The sequence below is a fragment of the Chelonia mydas genome, chromosome 11 (genome assembly GCF_015237465.2).
Source record: "Chelonia mydas isolate rCheMyd1 chromosome 11, rCheMyd1.pri.v2, whole genome shotgun sequence".
NCBI classification, from domain to species: Eukaryota; Metazoa; Chordata; order Testudines; family Cheloniidae; genus Chelonia; species Chelonia mydas.
In genome coordinates this window covers 62888336-62898638 of record NC_051251.2, presented here as the reverse complement: position 1 = coordinate 62898638, position 10303 = coordinate 62888336, and the positions used below count along the sequence as shown (strand labels likewise).

General features: G+C 44.9%; 1 protein-coding gene across 1 annotated transcript; it reads left to right on the top strand.

Annotated features, from left to right (window-relative positions):
• Positions 1 to 6182: 6182 nt before the first annotated feature.
• LOC102943462 (gamma-crystallin C-like) lies at positions 6183 to 8554 on the top strand. The gene is made up of 3 exons (XM_007071823.3): positions 6183 to 6347; positions 7257 to 7496; positions 8279 to 8554. Exons 1-3 carry the CDS (start codon positions 6213 to 6215, stop codon positions 8552 to 8554), a joined length of 651 nt encoding a protein of 216 aa, XP_007071885.3. The 5' UTR covers positions 6183 to 6212.
• The last annotated feature ends 1749 nt before the right edge of the window (positions 8555 to 10303 follow it).

Sequence of the window (10303 nt, the reverse complement as noted above, 5' to 3'; positions counted from 1 at the left end):
GACTTGCCCATGGTCACCCAGGAAGTTGGTGGCAGCCCTGGGAACTGGATCCAGGTCTCCTGAATCCCAGTCCAATGCCTTAACCACAAAATCATCCTTCATCCCTGCACTACATATGCTATGTGATCATCTTTGCCTGTTCATGCTACATTTTTTAAAGTGACACCACATCTCTCTCCAATCTGAGACAAGCTGAAGACGAGTGTAGAACTACAAAAGCTACACTACATTCCGAACTGGAGGTGGAAAAAAAACCTGACCCAACAGATGAAGTGACTTACCGGTGTTTTGTTTCCTTTTCCTCGCTCTCTCTTGAGCCAGACGTAAAATCTTGTCCCAATTGAAGTCAGTGGAAGTTTTACCATTAACTCGAAAGGAGCCAGGATTTCACCCCATGTATTTACCACTGGTAGAAGCAAGATATTGAACTTGAGGGCCTGGATTCAGCAAAACTTCTTATGTGCATAAGTGCTCTGCTGAATAGAGATGGACTTAAGCACTTACTTAAAGTTAAGCACAGGCTTAGGGGTTGTGCTGAACGGAGGCCTATATTATTCCAATACTTAAGACTGATTTTACCCAAAAGTAGCAATGTAAGGACTTTTCTATAATTAATCAAAAATTGCAATGCATTGATCTAACCCCTTGAAAGCCAAAGCAAAGAGAAAGATGCCATTTGAATGAATTCATTACAATTAAAAAACCCACCAACATCACACACAATCCAATCGCCTGTCCCTAGTCACGTGAAAGCTAGAACAATGCAGAGAGGAATATATTCAAGGGCTTTACTTGGGACGGATTAGTATATGATGACTACTTTCTGTGAACTGACCTGAGATAAAAAGGAACAGTGCACTATGGTGAAACTTAAACAAATGGGTGATTTATCTGCATTATTCTAGCACTCTCTTTATCAAAGTATTGCCATGGTCTTTAGTTTTCATTGGCTAAAACTTGCTGCTGCTGATAAATAAAATGGTGCTGTATGCAGCCCCTGAGCAAATCAAACGGCAGTAACACATGTGATGAAGAAGCAAAGTTTTGCCCTATTGTGCTAACATGCACATTTTTTACAAATAGTTTTAATTCATTGTCTTTGAGATCAGAAGGGACAATTTGTCATCTCGTCGGATCTCCTGCTGAACAAAGGTCTCAGACCTTCACCCACTGATTCTTTTGCTCTTTGATATCTGTGTCCCAGATGTGTTGCAGTTTATTTTTCTGCTTTTCCATCTGTGTTGAACCTCTTTACATCTAAGGTTTTGATCCTGCAATGATCTCCATGCTGAAGTCAATGGGGCTCTGTACAAGCACAGTGGTCTGCCAGTGAGGAACATACTACAGGATCAGGGCCTCAGCATCTTCAGGCTCCCGTTTCATATTCTAGTGGGGTTGTTGAGGTTATCAGAGGAAATATACCCAGAAGTGTTCACTGTTTGTTACATTGTCTTCTGATCCCAAGGTATGGCAGATGACATGCAATAGGCCTCAGCCCTGATTCTAGGAGGAAACACAGTTGATATCTCTCACCCTTGTTGAGAAATGTAGCCATTTATTAATTTATTTAATTATTACCCTAGAGGTGCCAGGCTTTTCAGAAAACATTTTCAATCAGGCCCCTAACAAGTCAATCAGAACTGGGGGTGCTCAACATCTTGGAAAAATTTGGCTATTTTTTCAGGTGCCTAACTTTAGGCACCCACGTTTGAAAATCTTGTCCTTATCCTCTGACTTGCTGATTGGAAGAAAGTCTTTTGTGAGTGGATACCTCATTGCTGTGTCAAAGCTGAGAGTACACAGAAGAGGCCACTGAGGGTGTGAATCTGGCAGCAGAGAGGAGAGAAGGATTTAGCAGCACAGAAGTGAGAGACAGAAGATAGGAGTATCCAAGTGTGTTAGAAGGAGGATGGTCCAGCAGTTAGGGCACTGCCTTAGACTATAGGAGACCCGCGTTCAATTCCCTACATGGCCACGGACTTCCTGTGTGATCAAGGCAAGTCACTTAGCTTCTCTGTACCCATCTGTAAAATGGGAATAATAGCACTGCCCTACCTCTGAAGGGTGTTGTGAAGCTAACTGCATTAAAGACTGAAGCACTTTGAGATCTATTGATGAAAAGCACTGTGTAAGAAATTGGCATTATTAGTATTAACTGGTTACCAATTTCAGGACAATTCAGAACTTGACATTATGAGCTTATCTAGATTAGGAAAGTTTACACCAGTGTAACTCTATCAATCTAATTGTTCCAACACAGTGGTCAACACATTGCAGCAGTGCAAAAACAACCACAATGTAGGCAGCATCTAAGTCCATGAAATCAAACTGGGCCCACGAGCCAGCATAATAAAACTAATATTATGCAATAATAGCTGTAAAATTATATCTAGAGTAATATTTTATATTCTGATTTTCCCAAGGAACAACATGTTACCACGTCTCACAAAACCAAACTGAACAGTTCAAGCAGAACCTTTGTAGGGCCTCTCACATGCTTGACATTAACATATCCGATGGCAAATGAAACCAACTTTCATGCAACCCAAATAATGTAACACAGAAATCACCAAGCATACAGCAGGATAAAGTGTGCCCAGACAGCATCACCACCTACTCAATGAACTTGGCAAAAGCTGACAGGGATGAGCCCTTTGAGGAATGAGTAAAAAGTGAATGATACTGATACAGCCTGGCCCCCTCGGTATGAGGAAGACAATCTTCCAGCCTTTCTCCACTGAGGAAGCAGAGAGAGCACTGTTAGAAGGCTTTCCCTTCACCCTCTCTCCTCGTGCTTGTCATGTAGCCAGAAAGCAGGAGACCAGAAGTTCTAAGCACAGACAATGCAATGTTTACTGGGGTTAGTTTTCAAGCAAGCATATTCTGAAGCCCTTCACACCAGTCGGGCTTATCTCTATGTGTTCCGTTCCCAGCTCTGACGCTACAGAGCATTTACCCCGTATCCCCCTTCCCAGCTCTGACACCACAGAGCCTTGCCTGTGTCCCTGTTCCCCATTCCCCCCCCCGAGCAAATATGATTCCAATTTCCCTTCCACCCACCTCCTGTTTGATCCCAGTTTATATAATAATATTCTCAGCTATACCTTAACCAATCATTTTACTGAAATTTAACTAACCAATCCTAACATATTGTAACATAATTTACTAACCAATTATATCCCACTACCCTAATTAACTTACACCTAGAAAAATTAATTATGCAGCAGACAGAAACAATTAGAGAACCAGACAGATTAGCAATAGAAAAGTGGGGGCCATATAGATAAAACAATACAGAAATGAAGATTTCACAACCACAACCATTGATAAGTGATTTCTTGCCAGACAGGATGCTGTCAAACTAAATTTTTTTTAACCATCTTAAGATCTGTTTCTTTATCTCGTGGTGATGGGCATGATCAGGACAGGATCGTCTTCCTAACAGCCCAATACCACCTTATTTCAGTGTGACTGGTTTGAAATGTGAGGAAGTGACCGTAGGCTTCCCAGCTTATGGCTGCCCCTGCTGCTTAGCCAAAGGCCTTAGCCTAAGAACAAGACCACAGACTATCCTAGTGAGAGAAGGCCCATACACCGGTGGATTGTGATTTTGATTCTTTGTTTTTATACCCGTGTAACTAGCTAAGTGATAAAAATACACCTAAGTTCTTAGGTTTCAGAGTAGCAGCTGTGTTAGTCTGTATCTGCAAAAAGAAAAGGAGTACTTGTGGCACCTTAGAAACTAACAAATTTATTTGAGCATAAGCTTTTGTGAGCTACAGCTCACTTCATCGGATGCATGCAGTGGAAAATACAGTGGGAAGATTTTATATACACAGAGAACATGAAACAATGGGTGTTACCATAGACACTGTAACAAGAGTGATCAGGTAAGGTGAGCTATTACCCATGTTTATTTCCCCACCCCTCCCGCCCCTACTGTTCCTCACACGTTCTTGTCAACTGCTGGAAATGGCCCAACTTGATTATCACTACAAAAGGTTCCCCACCCTACCCTGCTCTTCTGCTGGTAATAGCTCACCTTAAGTGATCACTCTCCTTACAGTGTGTATATGGTAACACCCATTGTTTCATGTTCTCTGTATATATATATAAAATCTCCCCACTGTATTTTCCACTGCATGCATCCGATGAAGTGAGCTGTAGATCACGAAAGCTTATACTCAAATAAATTTGTTAGTCTCTAAGGTGCCACAAGTACTCCTTTTCTTCATACCTAAGTTCTTAAAGTATAGACATTTATAAGCAGGCCTAAATATCTATATTCTAACAAGCTATATGAAAGCAGGAAAAACATGTGGTCATGATAAGATTTCCACCAGAAATGCTATTACATCTTGGTAAGAAGAGCATGCAATTTTCGTATTTAATGTCATCCAAGAGAACAAGATGCCTAAGATATGGCGGAAAGCTTGGGTGCTAGCTACACCAAAATCAGGAAACAACTATTGCCTTCCACCTAGCTACTGTCTGACCAAGACATTTTCCGACTTAACAGGAATACTTGTGACCAAAGTTCTTGCTCTTGCCACCTATATAGAAAATGGTTTCCTAAAGAATGAAAAGACAGTGGCTGTTTCTCCTGACTTGATGACAGCATATGATATTGTCTGGCACGTTGGCTTGCTGGTCAAGATGTCAAAGATGTTACTTTGGTGGATTATTATGGCTACAGAAAAATGGCTTCAAAACACACAGTTCCAAGCACTGCTAGGAAATAAACTGAGCACCTGGAGGATCCAGAAGAACTAGCTCTCTCAGGGATCTGTTCGTGCCCTAACTATTTTCTAACATGTTTTCAAATGATCTGTCTCCAACAATCTCCAGGCCATTCAGTATGCAGGCGACATCTGCCTAGCCTCAAGAGACAGAGATTTCAAAAAGATTAAGGACAACCTGATCCAAGATATGGCAGCCATCGGTGGTGACTGTGAGAAGTGGAGACTTAAGCCCATTACGTCAAAGACAGTGTTGTCATGTTTGCACTTCACGAGAACATGACATCTTCTTGAATGGAGAACGACTGGCACATAACCAAAAGCCAGTATATCTAGGAGTCACTTACCTGTTAGGATCATATCACCAAGATAGCTCAGAAAATTAACAGCAAAAATACAAACGTATTTAAGAGGATGAACTCAAGTTGGGGAGCTAACGCACAAACACTGCACGGCTTGGCACTAACTCTCTGCTATTCAGTTGGAGAATACTGTGCTCCTGTGTGGTTAAACTCTCCCCAGACAAAGCTAGTTGACGTGCAATTGAATCAAATGATGAGAATAACAGGGACTATGAGACCAACAAACTCCAAGTGTCTGTGATATCTCTCTAATATCCTGCTTTGTAACATCCAGGCATTATATTGCAGTAAAGAACTTGCTTTACAGAATCTGGAAGAATACCACTACTGTCACTTTTAAAGATACATGGGAGGTGCCTCGACAGTGATTCATCAGCAGATGATCAATTTGGACGAGGTTACCGACCAGCTCCACAGTGGATGCTGTCACACCAGTGAGCAAAATGGGAATGAGCTACTCCCTCTCTAAGAAATTTTTTACTCGTCACTCTGCCTGATGGGAGACTGCCAGGCTTCAGGCTGCCATGCTATATGTGATACAAGCTCAACCATTTCAAATGTGAGGTGATGAGGTGGGCAGCAAATGACCACACCTGGGGACTCAGAACAGCCCTGTGTGGCTGCGAGTGAGGGTGGACGCGGCACACCTACTGAACAGCTGATCATCTCATGCTGGTCTCTCAGGAGGATGTTCCAGACTCCGTACTGCTGACCCCAAAGCTACTGAATGGCTAAAACACGTGTGATGTCTACCGAAGACCTTTTGACTTTTTTTTTTTACCATACACATTTCTGTTTTTATCTCCCTACTTTCTATTTTGTCATTTGAACCCTCTTCCGTCTTTATTGTCCCACTTCTGCATTCACTAATAACAAAGCAACTTCAGAGACTATTGAAAAGGATTGTGATGGCATCGACATCCAGTCCCCTCTGTCACTGAGCAAGAAGTTTCTCCCTTTTCCTGAACTATGTTGTCTTCAATGTAAAAATGGCTGAGCTGACAGATCCAGGGCCCAGAACTGGTCACTGGTAACAATAGGAATCAAACCTGTTCCCCACTACACAAAACCTATGGACACTAGTACAAAGAGTGAATGAGCCCCCAGAGTCATGAGTTGGCTCTATGAGCAGAGAAAAAAACTTTTGTTAACATGTGCACACTTAGCACTGGTTATGAGGTATAAAAAGGCAGTTAACCGCTGGAGTACTATGGCTTGCAGCCTGAATCCAGCTATGATGGGAAAGGTAAGAGAAACCTGTCTGGATTGGATTGTTCAGTATGTAAGACTGATGCCAGGGACCTGATTCTCTCATTTACATCAGAGTTAGGGAATGTCTATACATACAGCGGTGCAGCTGTAACAATATGGCTGCGTCACTGCAGTCTGGTAGAGACGCTGCATGCCGATGGGAGAGCAAACCACCTCCGTGAGCGGCATAAGTTCTCATGGTGGGAGAGTGCTGTGCAGAGGAACACTTATGCTTTGTAAGTTATGTCACTCAGGGGGGTGGAATATTCACAGCTGACATGAGCAATAGTTTAGACATAACCTTAGGGCATGTCTATACTTACCGGTAGATCGGCACTGCTGCAATAGATGCAGCGAGTGTCGATTTAGAAGGTTTTTTGAAGACACGCTAAATTGATGGGAGAGCACTCTCCCATCAATTTGTGTACTCCATTTCCCGGAGAAGTGTAAGGGAAGACACAGCACAGTATAGCCACCGCGGTAAGTGGATCTAACTTTGTCGAATTCAGTTAGGTTATTCACATAACTGAAGTTGCACAACTTAGATTGATTTACTGTGGTACTGTACACCAGCCTTTAGTCTGTTAATGTCAAAGGAGTTACTCCTGATCTATACCAATAGGAGAGGAGAATCAAGAATGCAGACCTAGGGGAATTGGCATCTGTATTAATCCCTGGATATTAAACACTCAGAGCCTGATTATGCTCTCACTTACAGTCATATAAATGAGGATCAATCCCACTGAAGTCACAGGACTATATCAATTTATCATCACTGTGAGTAAAATGTAAGGCCCAGACATTTCAGGCTTAGTGTGCTGGATGGAGAGAAACTGGAATGCCAGGACACAATCACACTGCATAGGATATTACTGAAAACTCTGCCCTTTGTTTCTCGCACTAGATCATCCTTTTCGAGGACAGAAACTTCCAGGGCCGCTCCGTTGAGTGCAGCAGCGACCGTACAGATTTGCAAAGTCAGCTCAGCCGCTGTAACTCCGTCCGCGTGGAAAGTGGCTGCTTCATGCTCTATGAACGTCCCAACTTCCAGGGACAGCAGTTCTTTCTGAAACGGGGGGATTATCCTGACATGCAGTCTGAGAGTTTCAGCACCTCCATTAAGTCCTGCCGGATGATCCCACCTGTGAGTTCCATTTTGCTTTTAAAAAATGGCAACGTTGCCCAAGCATCATAAGGCACTTGCTTGATCATTTTCAGCCAAGCTACTGAGGACTGAAAATGAGAACTGCTTTTTTCCTTCTAGTGGTCGTCCCTCCAGGATGGCTGGGGGACATGGCAGGGAGAGGACAGGATACCTTGCACTACTACTGCCTGTTCAAGGCATGCTGCTATTCTGTGGTTAAGCCTATGGACAGTAAACGGCAACATACATTTTCCTCCCTTAGTTCAAAATGACAGTAATTTCTAGCAATTTAGAGGTACACTGGGCCCACTCCCCTCACACTGGTGTAAAATAAGGAGCAACTCACTGACGCCCACAGAGTTCCACCAGTGTGAGGGGAGAATTGGGCCCAATATTTTCTGTGACTCTTTAGAACAAAGTCACTTCTCAGTTCCTTGATTCTGGGCCCGCTGAAGCCTGAGACACTCTGAACCTACCATAGCTATGGGACCACTTTTCTGCCTAAGGATTGGCCAGAGTTGTACCCATTTATCCTCTTGCACCTGGATGGGCTCCCTCCTTCCCGCCCCAGACATGTTCCCTGCACCAAGGGTGGGAGTCACGGCTGGCGTCGAGCTGAGTCTAAAGGGTGGATGTGCTGCCTTTATAGCATTCAAGGATTCTCCTCCTCTGGGGCGCAGAGGCAGCTTTAAGCATCCTTTGCATCACTGGAGCAGGGCACAGGGCTGACTCAGGACCCAGGACCACAGCAGTCTCATTTTCTGTCTCATTTTCTGTCACAGCACAGGGGCACCTACAGGATAAAGATCTATGAGAAGGAGGATCACAGAGGCAACATGGTAGAGTTAACCGAGGACTCTCCGCAAGTCATGGACCAGCTACGCGCCCACGAGATGCTCTCTTGTTCTGTGCTGGACGGGCACTGGATTCTTTACGAATTGCCGAATTACAGAGGGCGCCAACACCTGCTGAGGCCAGGGGAGTACAGGAGATGCAGCGAGTGGGGCTCTATGAGTGGCAAAGTCGGCTCTTTGAGACGTGCCACTGATCTTTACTGAATCAAGATGCCTTTTGCCTGCAAGGGTCTCAATGAATAAAATGCTTTAACAACCACTGTGCTCTCAGCGTGCTGTTGTAAGTGTACTAAGGGGAACGTCGAGGCTTGTCTTATGTTCTTGGGCTACGGTATCATCTTCTGATCCAAAAGTTGTCCCTCTTCTTTCCCTGCCCTTCCCCAGCATTGCATAGCTACTTCCACCACAAAGTGCCCGACGCCAAACACAGGGCTCAGGCCTAGGCAGCGACAGACGGGAGTACGGGGCCACCTCCAGGGCTGTGAAGGCCTCACACCCAGAATGCAGTGCAGGAGTCTGAGCAAGAAACTGAAACATCCAGGACTCGGGCCATAGAGAGGAGGACAGCTGCAGAGCTGTACTTTAGACCATAATTCTCCAGCCCACCCCTGGCCAGAGATTTGGAGCGAGGACTAGAGGGGCCCTGGGCTGAGCGCCAGCCTTCACTCCCTGGCCAGAGGTCCCTGGGAGCATCACCAGGGAGCAGCAGCCAGAGCCCCCTCAGCCACAGAGCTGGGCACCCAGGTGATGGCAGGAATCAGCCACATCCCCGTCTCAGCCAAGGGGTAGCACCAGCCACAGACCTCGCACCAGCAGGGGCCGAACTTCCAGCCAGAGTTACCTGAGCACCGATCCAGGGCTGAATTAACTAGCCATAGGCACCACAGGCCTGGGTTGAGGGCCCCAGCTCCTGGAATTATCTAATTATACTGGCACTTACAGTGTGTAACGAAAGCTGAGGTTTCTGTCCCAGGGGTGTGTAAAGCAAAGCTTGAAAATATGGCCCAGGTGAAACCAATTCAGAGACATCTGCAGCCAGCCTGAAACAATAGGTCTGAGGGGATTGAACAGCCCCATGCACTTGTGTGAAAAATCTACACCTATGAGCGACACAGTTATACCCACCTAACCCCTTGCGCAGACAGCGCTATGTCAGCAGGAGAGCTTCCCCCTTGACAGAGCTACTGCCTCTCGGGAAGGTGGATTAACTACATTGAGCACTCTCATGTTGGTGTTGGAGTGTCTGTATTACAACACTACAGCAGCACAGCTGAGCTGATGTATTTTCTGTGTAGCCCTGCCTCTAGACAGACTGCCCAAAACCTGTTGGCATTCTGGAAGCATTCAGCATGGCCTCTGGGGGACAGCATGAGGCCCTGATCCAGCAAAACACTTAAGCTTGTGCTTAACTGAAGCTCCTGAAGAGTCCCATTAACAAAATTACATATGTGCTTAAGTGCTGTGCTGTATTGGAGCTTGTATTGAACAGCCTGTCATGGGGTTCACTCTGCACTCTGGGTTCCTCTTTGTGGCTACATCTGGGGATCAGCTCTCGCACGGTCTGGCACTGCCTTCCGTCAGTTACCCTTTTTTCTGTCTTGATGACTAAGAGTGCTCCCTCTTCATGCTTGGCCCTTTGGCTAGGTCACCATATATTTCATATACTCACTTCCAGAGTATCGAAGTCTCTCCAGACCAGCTGTCCAGTTGATGTCTCCCACAAGCCTGTGGCACTTGCCACTGGCTGGTAGGGGAACCCAGGCACACAGAAACTCGGCTTAAATGTAAAAAGAGCCCCTCTAACACCTATCATCCAATCTTTGAAAAAATTCATGCCAGCAAATACTTTTTAAAAAGTATTAAGTATACAGATGACAGTAGCCATGATATACACAAACCAAAAAAGGTTAGCAGCAATCAAAGTAAAAAACAAAATGGTCAAACACTTTATAG